This window comes from Phoenix dactylifera, chromosome 11 (assembly GCF_009389715.1).
Source record: "Phoenix dactylifera cultivar Barhee BC4 chromosome 11, palm_55x_up_171113_PBpolish2nd_filt_p, whole genome shotgun sequence".
NCBI lineage: Eukaryota > Viridiplantae > Streptophyta > Magnoliopsida > Arecales > Arecaceae > Phoenix > Phoenix dactylifera.
In genome coordinates this window covers 8878951-8897489 of record NC_052402.1, presented here as the reverse complement: position 1 = coordinate 8897489, position 18539 = coordinate 8878951, and the positions used below count along the sequence as shown (strand labels likewise).

Sequence of the window (18539 nt, the reverse complement as noted above, 5' to 3'; positions counted from 1 at the left end):
CAGCAAGTATTGCTTGACAATATTTTCAAGGAGCCGAGCAGAGCACAGAGTTCTTCCTCAACCATCACACAAAAAACTGTTAAAAATTGTTCTCAATGGCTTACCTGCTTAAATAAAAACACCATGCTGCGTACACAATCAAGACCTAACGTTTATAGCATTTAAAACCAAGCAAACTTAACTATCTCACTGAAACAGGTTCACCAGAAATCCTAACAGAAGCAAAACAAAGTGCCACCTAAACGAGTACAGACTATCTTAAGTCCACATCCCTCATGTAAACCCAAGAGTCCACTAAAAAGACATTGTCATCATGCTCGATATAGATGCAATAATAATGCTTTCTCCTCCTCTTTCAAACAAAGCTAATATACGATGGAAGAGTATTTGCTGCAGTGCTTGCTTCGAAAATACTTCAATCCTCTTCTCTCTCGGGAGGAAGTCCACAAGGCAACAGCATTTTCTGTAAGAAAGATCAAGAAGTAAACTACCATGCAATTCAAATTAGCAAAACAAAAGGAACTATTTGCGCACAAAATTTGGGGATATTTGCATTCTTCCAGAATGGTTCAAGTCATCTTTAGTTCTTTTTCATCAAAAGGAATAGCATATCTTAATAAAACTTTACATAGCAAGATTCACCTAGGTTCCCTAACAAAAGTGCATCATTTCATCCTATATATTAAAGTCATATACATGGCACCCATCACAACCGATGCAATTCAAGGAGCACCAGCACAAGCAATATCAAAGGAATAACAGTGCCATATGGATTAGAAACTAAGAAAGACTCCTTTAATTCACAAGAATCAACTCATAGAATTGGTAGTTGGGAAAATTAATATATTAAATTGCATAAAAATACATATCATATAATTGAGGTATGTTATATTACATGATGTGTATCACTTCATTCAGATTCTTAAATGAAGTTAATGGCTTACCATAATTTGAGTTGAGACCAAAGTGATTCCCTCACCTTACATCAACATATTCTACAAGGGGTACTTTAAGTCACCCTCATAGCATGTCTCTAGGCTAAAAGATCACCAAAATCACCAACCTAGCCTGGACATTCTTTTACCCCACTTTCAGAAGACCGTTTCACTTGGAAATTATTATTATCCGTCTTCCTCAGGCATAAAAGCATCAACTAAAACTTTAAAATCAGTACTCATCTTTTTGAGAAAAGCTTCAGAAAATGATTTCTTGGAGAGTTGTACTTAGAAGAGAAAAACCAAGTATTATTACGTAAGTTGATAAATTTTGACAAAGCCATCATGGGCCATCTCCAAGCTCAGCTCAGTGACAGCCAAGCTTTACTCTCATGTACCACATTGGTAGGAATAACCCTTATCAAGCATGTTCTTGTTGTTGCAATCATATGTATCCTCATGAAAATCTTAATCCTGAAGAACATCCTTTCAGGACTAAAGTGCATGGCTTGACTCCTGCAGACTCATTTGAAAAAATATAAACAAACTCCAGTTATTTAAGTGAAACCGAATGCTAAATTTAAAGTTTATTCAAGCCTTGGCATTTATATAAAGCACATGTGGAATTTTTCATAGGCAAGATTCTTATAGATGGCCAACTATTTACACGGAATATCTTACTTCACCAAATTTCTGTTCATAATGATTGACAAAATCCTATCTTTAAAATAGGATTAAATATAGTAGGTTCTAGAATGATCTAATAAATATTGCTATATATATATATATATATATATATATATATATATATATATATAAATTGCATTTATTCCTTTAAACATTTAAGAATCTCAGTGAAATATCAATGATCACTTGAGACATCATTATAAAGGTTTCCTCATATATTGTGTCACTATAATACCAACTTTTGTAAAGCATCTTAAGAAAGGGTGCTTTGCAACAGTAATCCTGCTCAAGCTTTTCCATTGAAATAATACACTTAGCAAATACATTGTGAACTTTAGGGCCTTGTTATAAAGGAAAGGAACATGTATGTCTGATAGGTATTTATCTCAAATAGTGAACAAACAAAAGGAGAAGCAACTTAAATTCTAAATTTTTCATATGTGAATCAGCACATCATTAAGTTATATGTACTACTTTCACACTTCTGCAAACCCACATATTAAACTTTATTATTTTGGTGGTCTGATGGAAGACAAACACATATGAGGTCTATATAATATATAGAATTATATAGCAATAATATCTAAGAATGCCATACCTGCATAAAATTGTAGCGTTCTCTTCCAATGGATTCATTTTCAGCAATGGCGAAATATGCCAAGAGGGGGTAGTGGCCAATATATGATGCATAACTATCACGTTGGATGTTTACTGCCCATTCACTGTTTTGAAAAAGTGGGACAAACAAATTTAGATCTATAAATTAATCAAATTTACGAAAGTAGGTAAGAAGGGATGATTTATCAATATTTGGAAACTCACAATCTATTCAAGTCAGCATGCCCTGTACCAACATACTTAGCCTGAAGATGCTCAAGCTGAGAATTAATGTTAAACCTGTCGCTGGCCTGAGAACAACACAAAAAAATCAGTTCAGACATATTGTAAGCAAAAAATTTAGTTTTAAATTCTGACTTCATGGTAGAGCATGATTATGCACAAGTACTAAAGTGTGAATAAAAACATCTGAAATCAATGCATAAAGATAACCATCAACCCTGTGATGACAAAACTAGAGTAGCCCGATATGTCGAAGGAGAAATACTACACTCACAAAGTGATCTACCTCCAGACATGGGTTAAGAATTAATATGATAACAGGCTTACAACGAGCTCCCTAAAGCAGCTGCTTTGGTGCACTCGAAGACTTGGTGGGAACCTAAGCAGACTCTTATGGAACAAGGACTGTAGAAAAGCAACTTAAACACTGGGCAGATGCTTTCATCCTACTTTATCAATGGAAAAAAGAAAAAGAAAGACCAATCAACAGCTGAATAAAGAAAACTGGATGTCTCCAATGCAATATAGATACTTATAAGAAGGTCCTTTATGAAGTGATACATGTAGATAAAGATACATAAAAGTTGATGTGCATGATCGTAACAGGGAAACACTAAGGTCATACATCATAACCTTCCGGTCTATGTCCCAGCACTCAGAAAATGGTATATTGGTAAAAAGAAATCATAATAAACATACTTATGAGTTTTAATATCATTAAGAGGGTTTTATTTTTTTTCCTGTTTTTTCTTGGGTAAGCCATTAGAAAAAGGGATGACACAAAAAATGTCCCATGAGCTGGCATTTGAATTTCTCCAAATTATTTAAGCCATCATTAATTATGAGTCCTATCATTAATTATAAGTAATTAATTGTTTGATTAACGTCTTTTAGTTTTTCGTGTGAACTTCTAGTATTATGTGTCATCTCTTAGTACTTCATGATGTCTTTTTTCATATTTTGCACTTTCATCCCTTATAGTCAAGGGTGAATTGATTGTTTTATTTTGTCTGCATAGAGATAGGGACACGTCTCATGTCTATGCCTATATATAGGGGCACTTTGTATGGAATAAGATATATAGTGATAAATTTGACAAGTTGAATGAAAATTCAGCATTTGGCAGTGGAGTTGGAGTTCTCCTTTTTTATCTTATGCTCCTATCCTCTTGGTGGATTCCTTGTGGGAGAAGAGCATTTACCTGATTCCACTTGTGCTATCTCCTTACCTCCGACTCGGCATTTGATCCCCTAATTCTGGTGTCAAGGGATATAAGGTATAAAAAAAGTAAAGGTCACAAAAAAAAAAGAGTGAATTTTCCCAGTGATTAGTTCCTGTGAGAGCACTTATTAATTTCTAGCTGGTAGGTGGCTTCATTTTGATCCAAATTGTTTATAAATATCATGGATTAATAAGGATGAAGGAGGTTCAACCATTATCATCAAGTGCTGAAGACTGTATAAGAGCAGGGGCAGAGTGGTAGTTTGGAATTATAGGATGATACTTTCTCCAAGCTTTCAATGTAAACTTCTTTTTCTCCTATAAGTTTTTAATCTCTTAAACTTCAAGGTTAAGCCTCCTCCTTCCTAGCCATCCATGATGACACTTGAGCCTCTTCCATCCCAAACCATAGAAAATTTGAACTGATACTGATTTAATATAGGTTGTAAAACTGATCACATTGTTATCTACCAATTTTTCATCTACCTAAAAGAAAATCGCCTATTGAGTGTTGATTTGTCACTTGTCTTAACTAGTTTTATGGTGAATTTTGCACTCAATCTCATTTACGAGCCTTCTAACCCTGCACCTTTGCCTTTTTCTCGATCTCTTCTTATACCTCAGTTCTAGCACTCTCTGTTGAAAGAATTATATTCAGTTGTTTATCCTTTATTGAGTTACCTATTGTTTCTACTTCTCAGAAATTAATCAAGAAGCCACGAGGATTACCTGTTTCCTTTTCCTAGTATTCAAATAAACTTATTATTTCACTATCTCAATTTCAGTTGATTCATCTATAGAATCCTCACTTTTAATTTTTTTTGGAAAAAATCACATAGCCCAAACAAAAATCATCCACCAGTCCTCCATGGAAGACAAGCAAAATGATCAAGAATTGGAATCCAATTGTGGAAGAACAAAACAGAATATCATTATAATATGTCTCTTGGATACGTAGACTAGCTAGAGGTATTCAGAAAATCCACTCATTAGGTGGAAGAAATAGGAAATAAACTGATTTCAATCCAAAACTCAATCCTAGTGCCTCATCTAACAAAGGTAAAATAGTATGTTTCTTTAGGTTCCCCCCCTAAGATAAATCTACAAAGCACTCATATATGTGTTAGTTTCATCCATCTTATTTCTCAGTGAAATTCTATACAGATCAAGTTGCGACCTGCAAACCATGACATTTGCCAATTATCTGTGACTAATCCAATGCTTTGGGAGATATTTATTTGGCCTACACATAATTACATCCAGAAAGCAAGATAAAATCAAAGTCATCATATAGATGTATATTGTATACATTCACCAAATTTGCCACAGAAAACTGTGAAAATTTTCTCCACGTCAATGCTTTTCACAGCTGCAATTTCCACTTGGTCAATTTCTATAGGATTTGCCCAGTTACCAACAAAAAAGAAAAGCAGAGGTAAGAATTTATTGAAATTTTGCCTTCTGATGGATCTAAATTAGTTCAGATGTATAACCTTCCCTTTGAAAAAGAATTTATAGAGAGAAAGCGAAGGCATAATTTGTTTTTTTTGCTTCTTCATTGCTTATTTTCTTCCTATAACAGTTTGTTTTACCTACCCTAATTTCTCAAATTAATTCATTTTATTCCCTCCTCCATAAAAAATATAAGTTCCTTTCACTCTATTAGGCTCATGTTCGAATAATTATTCTAAACTTCCCCTTACACTAATCTTTCTTTACTTTTTTTCCCTGACTTGTCTCGGTACACCCCAAAATAGAGTGCTCTTAACTACCAAAAAATAACAGAACATATTTTCACTCCATCTACCAGCGTCATGAAGAACAATTTGCAATGCATATGACAGCTAGATTGAAGCTCCAAATTCAGCAAAGATATATTATCAATCAGAGTGTCTTTAATTGTTAAAAATAGAAAAAGAAGTGCAGCTTTGTTTGTTTGAAAAACTAAAAAATGACAAAAATAAATATTTCACAAGTGGTATACATCCAATCTATACTGAAGGAGTGAATTTTCTTTAGAGTTTCAAGTGATTCTACTTATTTCACATACTGAAATAAACAGTTGGCTGATTGTCAATTTTCCATGTAAGCTAACTAATCATATCTTAAGAAAAAGTCAAATAACTTCGCACTGTTCGCAACAATACCAAGAATCAGATATACTCCCACCCTAAATAGCCTTGCAAATTTATAGCCATATTTCACATGTATTAAATATGACTAATGCCAAAGCATATATGATCCATCAACAAGTTCAGCTAGAAGCAGAGTAGCCAAATAATCCAGAATAGCAGACAAAGAACCAACCATGTATCAAAAGGATGCAACAACTAGGAGACGATAATACTGAAAGAAACTAAGCTAAGCATAAATAATAACGAATTAAATCCTAAAATTTATTTCAATACCTAGTTTTAGTCATCTAACAATGTTGATATTTATCAAAAGAAGGCCTTTTCTATGCTTTAAGTACCAAACTACGAACTAGGGTTTCTAAATTTATAAAAACAAAAGCTCTAGAGGGGCACGCAGCCTGATTTAGACTATTCAATTCAAGCCTATAAATTTTCTTCATATTTTTCCTTCGCTTTCAACTCCAGTGAGGACTTAGGGTTCAAAGTTAAGCAAAAAAGAAACTAATCGACCCACAAAAACTAGCAAAGGAGGGAACATTCCTAGGGTTTTGGATCAAAAGGCATTAATCCAAAACACCACAGATTAATTCAGAGGAGAAATCGGAGTACCTGCATGGTTCTCGCTGGAAATTCGCTCTCGAGCTTGGAAGGGGATCGCTCTCAGTCAGCTTGCCCGACGCTTTAGATATTGGGGGCACGAGGCGGCGGGAGAGAAATTTCTATGCGGTCTCCAAGTTGGACCCGGATCTGAGCCATTATGGACCGCCTAAGGCCCCCGGCCCAAGAAAGGCATTTCAGTTGTTCTGGCTGTTCTCCTCTTCCCCCTCCTTCTCGGCTTCTCGGAGTTCTCCTCTCTCCAGAGAAAGAAGGGGAGCCAGAGAGCTGAGAGAGAGGCTTTTCATTTCTGAGAGAGACTCTCCTCTCTCGGCAGGAGCCGCAGGACATCTCTCTTCGGGGCCGGGGCGCGACTTGCGAGGGCGAACCGGCGAAGAACGCTTCTAGATCTGGCGCCGGCAGGCGGAAGTAGCTGTTCTTGGCCTCTTGGGCGAAGCCCTCGCCGGCGACTTCTGTGGATCCCAGTGTTATCGCTCATCTCCGGGCCCCTTCTTCTCCTTCTTCGGGTTTGGATCGAACTACGCCCCCGCTTGGAACGAGGGTTTCCATCGACGGGATCGAGAGGGGGGTCACGATCATTTTTCTTGAGGAGGATGGGAGCAAGGGATTGGGGCCGACGACGCCCGGCGGGGAAGGTGGGGCCCGTGGGCGGCGCGAGAGGGTTAGGCGAGCGACCGGTTACCTTCCTCGAACTAGAATTTACTATCCGAATATCCGCACTGAATCTCCCAATGCGGACCTTCGTGCGTACACTCCAGCGCAGGCTATTATGCGGACATAATACGCATATAACGTCTATGCAGAGATAGACGCCGACGTGCGATTGCATGTCCGCGGCTCATAACATTTCTGTGCGGACAAAACTCGCACAGTAAACTATGCGGACTACCATGCGCGAAAGTACTGGGAGCATAAAATATCTATCCAGATAAATCCGCATAGAACAATATATGCGAAAAGGAATGCAAACTATCGTACCTCATAATCGTTATATGCGGATACCAACCGCACAGCAATATTATGCGGACACTCAATTAAGAAGAGAAGCTCGAGCATAAAATAGCTATGCGGTAATAATCTGCATAATAACGTATATGCGGATATGCATGCTTACGCACCCGAGCGCATAATATGTCTATGCGGATGAAAACCGCACAGAACTATTATCGGGACACCCTACTATAAAGACGAACCAAGCGCATAACATATCTATGCGGTGAAAAGCAGCATAAGAACTTATATGCGGATAATACAGCCTACCTGGCGGCCGCATAATAGTTCTATGCGAATGAAAACCGCACAGAAATATTATGGGGTACCCGACTAAGAAGACGAAGCACGAGCATAAAATATCTATGCGGTAGAAAACCGCATAATAACGTATATGCGGATAATGTTAGCCTATTTTTACGCCGCCGCATAATATGGCTATGCGGATGAAAACCGCACAGAAATATTTTGGGGACACCCGACTAAGAAGATGAAGCACGAGCATAAACGTACTATGCGGACGTAGTCCGCATATACTGTTCATGCAGATATTGATTTGTAAGATGTTGGGCTGCATAGAAATTTTGTGCGCATGAAAATAGAAGAGAAATTTTATGCGGACTATCATGTATAAAGATGCAGCATGAGCAAAAAATTGAATCTGCATACAAAATTTTATTCTGGGTGCATAAGATATCTATGATGCATAATATTTTGGTGTGGACGAGAATCACACAAAAATCTTATACGAATTTCCACGTGATGTAGCTACAAGATAAAATCTCGATGTGGATAAAATCCGCATAGGAATTCTTATGCAGAAATTGATGTCCATGTGTGTATAAGATTTCTACGGGGATGTTAACCACAATATGCAAACATGCGCATTTAAAATTTGGAGATGTTTAACATGACGTTACAAAACGGGATAATTACCACGTGAGGATTATCTAATAACTAATTTTTTATAAAATTTTAAAATGATTTTTTTTCACTAACTTGGCAAGAGATTTTTGTTTTGACATAAATTGAAAGAGAATGCTTTGAAATTTGTGTAGGTAGATGAATGGTAGATAATGGGATGCTTTGAGATATGTGCAGATGAATGGATGACGGATAATAGAATACTTTGGGATTTCTGAAGGTGGATTGTGACAAAGGATGGAGCACTTTAAAACTTGTGCAGGCGAATGAATGATAGAAGATTGAGAGCTTTAAAATCTATGCAGACGGATGAATGATAGAGAATGGAGTATTTTGAGATCTGTGCAGATGGATAAATAATAAAAGATAAAACACTTTTAGATCTCTGTAGATGGATGAAGGATAGAGAATAGAGCGCTTTGAGATTTATCCAGGCATATGGATGACAACGGAGAAAGAGCTTGGAGATATGCATGATAGAGGATAGAGTACTTTGAGATATGCATAGATGGACAAGACAGGATGGAACACTTTGCGATATGTGTAGATGGATAGATGATAGAGGACGAAGTGTTTTAAGATTTGTGTAGAATGATGAACACAAAGGATAGAGTGCTTTAATATATGTGCAAGGTGATTGATGATAGAGATTGGAGCTCTTTGAGATTTGTTTAGATAAATGGATGACAAATGGACCGCTTTGAGATGTATGCATGTGGATGGATAATAAAGGATAGAATACTTCAAGATCTGTGCAGGTGGATGAATAATCAAGAGGTGGAATGCTTTTAAGATCTGTGCATGCCACGAAGCGCTTTCAAATTGCGGAAAAGCAACGATTCAACCTCTTTGAATCAAGGGTAATGATGTCAGGATCTAGATAAACTGCTGGGTCATATTAAAACAAAAATAAAGTTTTGGTCGCTAATTGAAATTTTTTAAATTTTTAGGATCTAAGTGTAATTTTTTAGGATATAAATGTAACTAGCCAAAAATATAGTACAAACCCCAAGGCCTTTCTGATAAATAACCAATTAACCCCTACATCAACTTCCATTTCGATATTTCTTGGATTATATGGCTCTTGGGGTAGTAACCATACTAGGTCAGATTGGATATAACCTAAATTTGACATGTTTATTAAACATATCAGGATCTAAAATCTGAACTTGTATATTTAATAAATCGATAACCTAACCCGATCTACTTAATCTATTTAATAAACAAATCGGACCGAGCCAGATCAACAGTAGACCTGTTTAGCCCATTAAATGTAATATACCACCTAATATATCAGAACAAGCTCCTAATATACCACTAGTATAATAGGATTTAGAAGTAAGATAGAGAAAGAATAAAAACCTCCACTTATTTGGTCCTAGAGCTGATGGATCGGAGCAAATCTAGCTTCTTCTTTGATATCCATGGAGCCCATCCAACTTTGATCAAAAAGGAGGTTGGGATGAACTCTCCAGCAAATGCCCATCCATCACCGCCTCCTCAGTACCCAATCTACATCCTAAAGTTTTCATTGTTGCAATGAAAATCACCACCACCAAGCTATATTACCACCCTATTCCATGAATAAAACTAAAAAACAATAGAATAGAAGAGGAGAAAAGTAGGTCGACGCATCAAACACCAAAACACCAAACCTTTAAATCATCAAAAATTCAATTATACTTCCAGTTGAATTATATAAAATGGTATTTGGCACATGCTACCTACACACTTTCTTTGACTAAGGCCTTGGTTTCTAAAGAAGAACAATGCAACAACCCCAAAACTTCACCCAAAAAAGTAGCTGGAAGGTGTTATTTAGATTCGATTTTTTGGTCCTGTATAAGTACCTAAGATTTACATGGTATATAGCTAATACGGGACTAAATACATGTCCACATGGCCCTTATATACTCTCCTCGCTTAATTCGTGATATCCTCACCGCATAAAGTGTCCAAATCCGTTCAAATTCAATCACAAACATTATGATGAGCCTATAATCAATTCAAATGAGCCTGTGCTACACTATTCTCTAGTCTATATAGACTATGAACAAGATATGCTCTGATATCATTTGCAACAACTTAGCACCTTACTTAAAAATTTTGCTGGAAGAGATTATTTAAGTTCTTTGGTCTTGTATTAATATCCAAGATCTATTTAATGTGTAGCCAATATGTGTGTAAATACACATGTGCATGGTCCTCGTACTCCAGACTCAATAGTGTAATATAGTGGTAACACCTTATAAATAGTAACTATATTTTCCTCAAAAAAAAAAAAAAAGGTAATACGTACATGTATGCCATTAGTGCAGGAGATCGCTTTCAGACAGCCGTTGATATCGTTTTCACACATCAAAGCTGGCATACTCCATGATGGCGGCTCCACCCCACAAAAGCAAGTCATCCCTTGAAAGGGACTTCATGCCACGTGTCCACTCGTACAACGTTGCACGCGCACTGACCTCCCCGCTCCGGAGCGTCGCTTCCAGTATGCGACAACTCCAGAGCGAAGCAGCACACCTGTCTTTCTCCTCTTTAAATAAACTCTCTCTGTTTCAACAAAAGAATAAATTCTCTCTCTAACTCGTGCCCTAGTCCGCCATTAACGCTCTCGTTCGCGACCTTGTCGTGTCCGCCCTTCCCGACAAGAGATATAAAGCGACCGAGAATCTCTGAGCGCCGAAATTTGTGCAGGCCATTAAAGTCCTCCTCCACCGAGGCCGAGCAGTCGCTTCTGTCGCGCCATAAAAGAAGCAAACCTTGATCACGTTCCCCTCCGGCCAGTTGCCGAGATCCGGCCTCCTCCTGCCGGGATCGAATTGGATCCGCCGGAGAAGCTTGTTGGTGCCGCCGGATCCGGCCGGGATGTTGACCTGCGTCGCGTGTTCGAGGCAGCTTGGCGGCGGGCCCCTCCACGAACGCGCCACCGACGACGACGACCACGATCCCGCCGGCGGGACGCCCAGCACCCGCCAGGCCATCAAATCCCTCACTGCCCAGGTGAGAGGTCGAAGCGGAGCTAGGTTTGGGTTTGTTGGGTTCTTTGTTTTTCTTCTTTTTTGGCTGATTTTTGGATTGATTGTTTTTTTTTTCCGCCGGGGGGGGGGGGGTGTGGTGTTTCAGATCAAGGATGTGGCGCTGAAGGCGTCGGGGGCGTACAGGCACTGCAAGCCGTGCGCGAGGTCGGGGCGGCACCGCGGGGGAGGCAGCGGTGGCGGCGGGGGGTATGCGGTTTCGGACGGGGCGTCGGAGTCGGATCGGTTCCACTACACGTACCGGCGGGCGGTGGAAAGCACGGGGTCGACGCCGAGGGTGTACCGGAGGGAGATGGAGGCCTGGCTGAGGGCGCTGTCGAGCGGGGAGGGGACGCCGTCGATGAGCGGGCGGATGGAGACGACGTCGTCGGCGGTGTTGATGGAGGAGGAAGACGAACCCAAGGAGTGGGTGGCCCAGGTCGAACCCGGGGTTCTCATCACCTTCCTCTGTCTACCCCAAGGAGGGAATGACCTTAAGAGGATTCGATTCAGGTACGCCGTTATGTTTCACCTTTGGTTTATATCTCGTTGTTTCGCTTGGATTGCGGCTGGGGTCGGGGTCGGCGCTGCGGTCACTGGCGCCGCCATATCCTTGTCTTTGGTGTGACCAAGATCTGGGACCCTTTGGTGAGGTGATTCTAGTTCATAGCTTCCAAATGGCCGGAAAATAGGTTCTGGGTGGTGTTGAAATTTGCGTTGTAGTCACCGGTGGTTGATGTAGTCGATTAACTGAGGAGAGACTGAGAGGTAGAGCCGTAGAGGGGACCAAATTCGTTCTGGTCTAGAACAACGTTGGGTTATTTTTGTGCTTCACTTCAATTCGAAACATAGCCAAGTTGGCCTGTCTAAACTTGGAAACCCTCTGCATCGATCTCGAACCCCGGGCAACCCAGTGCTGCGTTGCTGTAATCAGTGATCTCTCACAGCTCGAAATGCTCTTCGAGGAATAATTTATTACATATTTATTATTATAATAAAAAAGTGAAGTTTAAAGAAAAGCAAATAAAGCAAGAGATGGGGGATATGGTTATGTTTCGAAGTATTTTGCCGTTTTAGTATCACTCTACTCTTTTTCCGGCTTCCCTAATGTCTTTTGTCTTCGTTGGTGATCCTAAATTAGTCCTGTGGGCCTTGGCTTGACCCTTCGAAGGCATCCTAGACTCTAAAGAGTGAAGACAAAAGACCCACCTTCTACCAACTTTGGTGGGATAAAAGAATCAGATACAAACAACGAAGCAGTGTCTTGGTTATCCTTTTTAATATCAATGTTGGGGCAACTGAGTTTGGGGCGAGTTGTTAGTTATATCAAGTTTCATGGGAATGAGTTCTGTATCTTATTTAAAATTTGCTGCTTGCCAGACACTGAGTTAATAAGTCAATATGTCAGAAGAATACTGAATTAAAATCTGGCATGAAACTTCATGCTGTAACTGAGTAGATTATTTGTGAGAATCACTGGATGCACTAGAAAACTTGGGCCTGCAATGCCATTGTGACATGTGGGGGCCGCATGGTTATCGGATCTGGCGTGTTTACATAGGACAAGGTTTAGGCTGCAGCTGCCAGCTGCCTGGTGCAACGATCTCATAGATCATGATGCCTTGTCGATCTAAGCTAGGCTTCAAGTGTCCAAAGTCTTTCCTATAGAGTTTAGCTATAAAATGATCATAGCTTATAAATAAGCAAACTTCTTAATTTTATTTCGATTAAGAATATGAGAATCTAAATTTGTTGGTTTCTTCACCCCAATGAAGAGAGAATGAAACCAGTCTCCTTACTAGATTTCCCACTAATCCTGTTTCAATTTATTTCTAAACTTTTATAGAAGTTCCATTTGATTTTTTTTTAATTTTTAAATGCAAATTTATTGTCTTTCTTTTGGCAAAAATGTCAATTTACCTCTTGCAACTATCACTTGCCTATAGGATGTAAACATTTGCATTTTTTGAGATGCATGCCTCTTAATTTAAATCTTTCTCGAGGGTGAGAAAAAGAAAATTTGTATAACTCGTTTCTTTACGAAAACATATAAATAAGAAAATATCTTTGACTAAATCATATGCTAAAATTCAAACTTCCTCATGTGTATCCGACCTGTCCGACGCTTTATGAAGTAAGACATACTGTGGTGGACAGCTCGTGAAGCTCACTTGGATGTGAAAGCCTTCTATTTTAGATGAAGTGTGATCAAAGCCTTCCTCGCATCATACCAGGATTATCTGTTGCACTCCTCTCATATCTTCTCCTTCAGTTGTCCACACTTTTATGTATATGTTCTCAATTAATGAATAGACTGCTCTTGTAGTTCTTATACTACAGGAAGAGAGTTGAGAAATGTGCTGGTTAAAAATATCATTATGTTTTTGTTTATCATACTACACAGATAATAAAATATTTGATCAAGTAGTGATCCTTGTCATTCGTGCTTGTCGTCACCTATAGCTACATGAGGGAGAAGTAAAGGCAGCATATGTTTATTGATGCTAGGCAGGTTGGTAATGTGTCATGTCATATTAATTACATATATAATTTGTTGCATGGCCCCATATCTTCCACATAAACATAATTTTCGGGAAATCGAGCTGGGTAGCTTGACTACCTGACAATTCTTAATACTTTAGGCCGTTAGATAGGTGACCTGCCAAACTCCATCATTTTCTTCAACCCTAAATGACAACTACTTCCAAAGGAGAGAAATATCGGGCAGCTGAGCTTCCAGCATCAAAATAGGCCTTATGGCCAACTAATTTTGAGCATGTTAGTGAATCTTTCTCGGTAGGTCTAAAGTAATTAACAATCAGCTAGGGTCTTGCTTCTCTTTTTGAAATTTGTATACTGTGAAACTGTGCATTCTATATCCTCGACTTTAATATGCTTTCTCCTGTCTTTGTTGCCTCATCTCAGGGAGAGAAAGTAAAGTAACAGCTGGTTTATTTGCTGGTCTCTGAGAAATCTGGGGCATCTTCTCATGAAGACAGACTTATTGTTCAACTTTAATGGTGTTTGCTATTTTCTTTCTTTGATTTAAAAATCACAAGGATTTTAGATTTATGATTCATTTCATATTCATTTTCTCAATTCAAGATATGATTGTAAGAAAATGATGAATTAGGATAAATGCTACTAGAAATATTGGATAACCCCACCGTATCATCATAATTGATACAAAACATTGGATCCAAGTTCCGTATGACTAGTTTGCATCTGGTTAGATCTGAGTCCATAAGCTATTACCGAATGCAGCACCAGAACCTGTGGATTGGGTAACATATCCAAATCCATATCCAACTTGATAAGGAAGAATTTGGGAATTAAAGATAGAATCATATTACCTCATCGACTTTAGGTCATAGTTGGAATGCAGGATAGACCTCAGAATAGCTACTTCTCCGGTCCTATCCTCAGAATAACTGCCAGACACGCCTAAATAGGGGATTGGACCACTCGTCTCTGATAATTCCATCAAACCTGGAATTACTAAAAAAGGGAAAGGGCGGACATAATCGGAAAGCAACATCAGAATAATCTATTAATCCCATATACAAAGAGGGCCTGAGGGTTTAACGATAGATCCAGTTCTTATCTAACACGATTACTACCTTAGGTATGTCAAAATGGTCGAACCTACTATCCTTGATGTGCGGTCCCACCATTATGATTGGTGAGATGCCACTATAATGTACAGTGATGGCTGAGAAGAGCTAGAGAGGATCCAGAAGTAACTGGGTTCTAACTCTCCCAATTTAGATGACAAGAAATGACCCAGCATATCCTCTAGATTGGTCTTTTTTTGGGTATAATAGAATGAAGGTTTTTTGCTTATACTAAATTTTCCTTGGTCAAGTAAAAACAATTTTCTGAAAAACAAGATGAATATAATCTAAATTACCTTGTATTTACATACAATAATTTTTCCCCTTTTTCTAGTTACATGTGAATAGAATTTTACATAGGGAGCAACTGGGCTAGAGGTAAGAATTTAAACATTGGACAGCAACAATGTTACCACCAACAGCAATGCATGACATTGTTAACATGTGGTATCTATCAAACTAGTTGCGAACAATTTTTGAATAAATTAGTGAATTATCAAATATGTTTTTTTGATTTAGTCATTTACGAGAAGTGTTTCAAAGATTCTTCTGGCCATGGAATCGAGAATATTTCAAGCAATTTTAAATAATCTGTAGAATTCTTTTTAACTGTGTTACTGAACACTGGAAACACATGAATTCTAATGCTGGTTTTGGTTGAGTGGCAGCCGGGAGATGTTTAACAAGTGGCAAGCTCAATGTTGGTGGGCTGAGAACCATGACAAGGTCATGGAGCTCTACAACGTCCAGAGGTTCGATTGCCAGGATGTTCCCCTCCCCACCCCTCCTAGGTCCGAAGATGTGGTGAGGCTTGTATAAAATCCTTCCTGACAAACCATCCCTTCTTAGTTTTTGTCCAAACTCCTTTAGACCTTGGTTAACTTGTGGCTTAGTATTTCTTTCTTTAGAGCACGAAGGAGGACAGCCCGGTGACGCCACCGTTGAGCAAAGAGCGGGTTCCCCGCAACTTCCACTGGCCATGGACAGGTGGTGTTGGTGGTGGAGCGATAGGTTACTCATCATCAGACTCACTCAAGCACCATTCCAGCCACCACCATCACCATCATGGGCAGTACTATCATGATTCAGGGGGTCTGACATCAACACCGAAGCTGTCAAGCATCAGTGGAGCAAAGATGGAGACATCAACATTGGATGCATCGGTGCAAACAAGCTCAGCTCCAGAGGAGGCGGACCGATCGGGGGAGCTATCGGTGTCGGTGAGCAATGCCAGCGACCAGGAGAGGGAGTGGGTGGAGGAGGATGAGCCTGGGGTTTATATTACCATCCGGGTGCTTCCTGGTGGCATTAGAGAGCTCCGCCGTGTACGGTTCAGGTACTCCCTCCTTTCCCTGTTCTAAACTGTAAACAAATGAGCAGGCTATAATTGAAGTATTGAAGCAAGCACCAGAGACAAATGAGGAGGGGAAGGACTAGTAGAGCCTATTTACTATGGTGGGACCTATACACCTTAAAAACAGTCATGACTCTGAGGTCTGGAAATTTCCTTTTTTTCTTTTTTTTCTTTTTACAATATACCACTTATTAGAATTATCTGGGTCAAATACTTTGAAATCAACAACAACAAATTTTAACCCAGAACCTCCTATTTGGAGAAGTGGAATGAATTTGGTTTGGACCTATTCATTCTGCAATAAGCTATGCTGTGACCTGGCCCACTGGCATCTCTACCCATGAGATTTTATGCCAAAACCTAAAAAATCACATGGACTCGACTGAGCTTGCCTTGCTGACTGGGTCTTGCTGGTTTGTTTTTAGCCACTGAATACCAGATCTCGACACTCTTAGTTACACACTGTTATTTTTGATTGTGCCTTGTTTCGGCCTCTGATTCTGGGTTTGGATGGTATAAATTGTTGCAGCCGGGAGAGATTTGGTGAGTTGCATGCAATGGTGTGGTGGGAGGAGAACCGAGCTAGGATTCATGAACAGTATCTATGACGAGGGAGAAAGCGATGTGTTAAAGCAGCAGCAGCAGTAGCTGCATTAGAATGGTCTTTGCGTCCATTTGACCACATCTGCTGCTTTCGGTGAAGGCTCAAGCTTCTTTCTTCATCACTTCATTTACGAGCTATATGCAAACACTGAGCCCTGACATTGAGCGGTATCCGTTTTCCTTCTTCGAATGCCCGATGGCTTCTGGTCGTGCATTAACCTATGCTCCTGGTGGGAAGCTTGGATAGAAAGCACAAGCATGCTTTCTTGGGGCAAAAAAATGCGTTTTTTGATGGTTTACTGTAGCCTTGTTTCTTATGTTTCTTTTGTTATTTATGTTTTTTCTACGTGCCGAGCACATTGTGTGGAGGAATTCTTGGGGGAAACTTGAATGAGGGTGCTTCTTGTTGATGTAGATGGAAGGCTTTGTATTGTGAATGAGTGAAGATGTTGATATTCCTCTGCTGAATGCGTCATTTCCTCTATGCCCCAGGAGTCATTCTTTCTGCTTTCTTCCCATTATCATCTGTTTGGAATCGTTCGAACTTGACATCCCTGGAAGTATGGCAAATTCTTTTGTAACAAATTAACAATGAAAATAAATAGGCTAAGGGCTGCGCCCCCTCTATGTCTGAATTCTGTATCATTCATGAACTATGTTGAAAAAATAATAAAGTTAGAACCCTAAAGAAGAGCCTAGCATCCAAAAGCTTTTGCTTGGAGGGTGGCCCTCCACCTAGGCAACAGGCATGTAATCTTTCCTCTCATGCTAGTTTGGCAAATCTCTCTGCGTGTCATCTTGAATGCTTCTGTCATGCAAGTTCATTTATATCTCAAATTTTATACGAAAGGCCTTGATACAATTTATTCCTTTCTATGAAGGCTTTTTATATTAATGTATCATCCAATATATGAGAAGTTAAGTGAGAGACTATCGTAGAAAGGAAGAAATATGTGGATGCATGGCGAATACCCTGCTGCACATTCATGCAAATCAGTTGCAGTTTTATTTGTTTAATTGCATGCTAGAAAGTAGAAACATTTATTCCTCATACAATATTTTATCCCTTCAACTTTGTTTTCAAACATCTTGTTCGATGGTATTAAATTTTCTTTGCTTTCTCTAGGACCATTGTTTATTGGCTCTTATCATGGCAACACCACAAGATGTGTATCTACCTTACAATTATTCCAAATTGTTTGAGTATCTTATTTAAAAATTACCTCCCTCCCTCCCTCTCTTTTATTTTTGGTGGGAGGAGAACTATATCTAATCTAGATTTTGCTCGACATAGTTTTTTTTTCCTTCTTCCAGCTCAAAGTTTTTCTTTTTGCCACTATTATATTTAATTTTTTTTATAGATTTATAGATTCATTTATCATCCCATCAATGTAGAAAGTACATCATATGAAGACCATGCTATACGTAGTTAATACCAATTTGTTACCACTTTGACAAAGACATTGCAACTAATATATTTTATTTATTTATTACCAAATATATTCATTCACAAAACACGCAAATATGTTTACTGAATTATAAAAATATATTATCAATTTTCTTCTTACAAAATACATGCAAAGTCACCATTATCCACGTAT

The 18539-nt window shown here is 39.0% G+C and overlaps 2 protein-coding genes across 2 annotated transcripts; one reads left to right on the top strand and one right to left on the bottom strand.

Moving 5' to 3' along the window:
* Positions 1-86: 86 nt before the first annotated feature.
* On the bottom strand, positions 87-6574 carry LOC120112371 (uncharacterized protein At4g14342). Its single transcript, XM_039131497.1, has 4 exons — positions 6428-6574; positions 2445-2530; positions 2221-2344; positions 87-463 (listed from the first exon to the last, which is right to left on the bottom strand). Exons 1-4 carry the CDS (start codon positions 6431-6433, stop codon positions 416-418), a joined length of 264 nt encoding a protein of 87 aa, XP_038987425.1. The 5' UTR covers positions 6434-6574; the 3' UTR covers positions 87-415.
* A 4215-nt stretch (positions 6575-10789) lies between these two features.
* On the top strand, positions 10790-17406 carry LOC103703267 (protein Brevis radix-like 1). The gene is made up of 5 exons (XM_008786050.4): positions 10790-11353; positions 11477-11880; positions 15650-15785; positions 15890-16317; positions 16865-17406. The coding sequence occupies exons 1-5, from the start codon at positions 11219-11221 to the stop codon at positions 16941-16943; spliced, it is 1182 nt and encodes a 393-aa protein (XP_008784272.2). The 5' UTR covers positions 10790-11218; the 3' UTR covers positions 16944-17406.
* The last annotated feature ends 1133 nt before the right edge of the window (positions 17407-18539 follow it).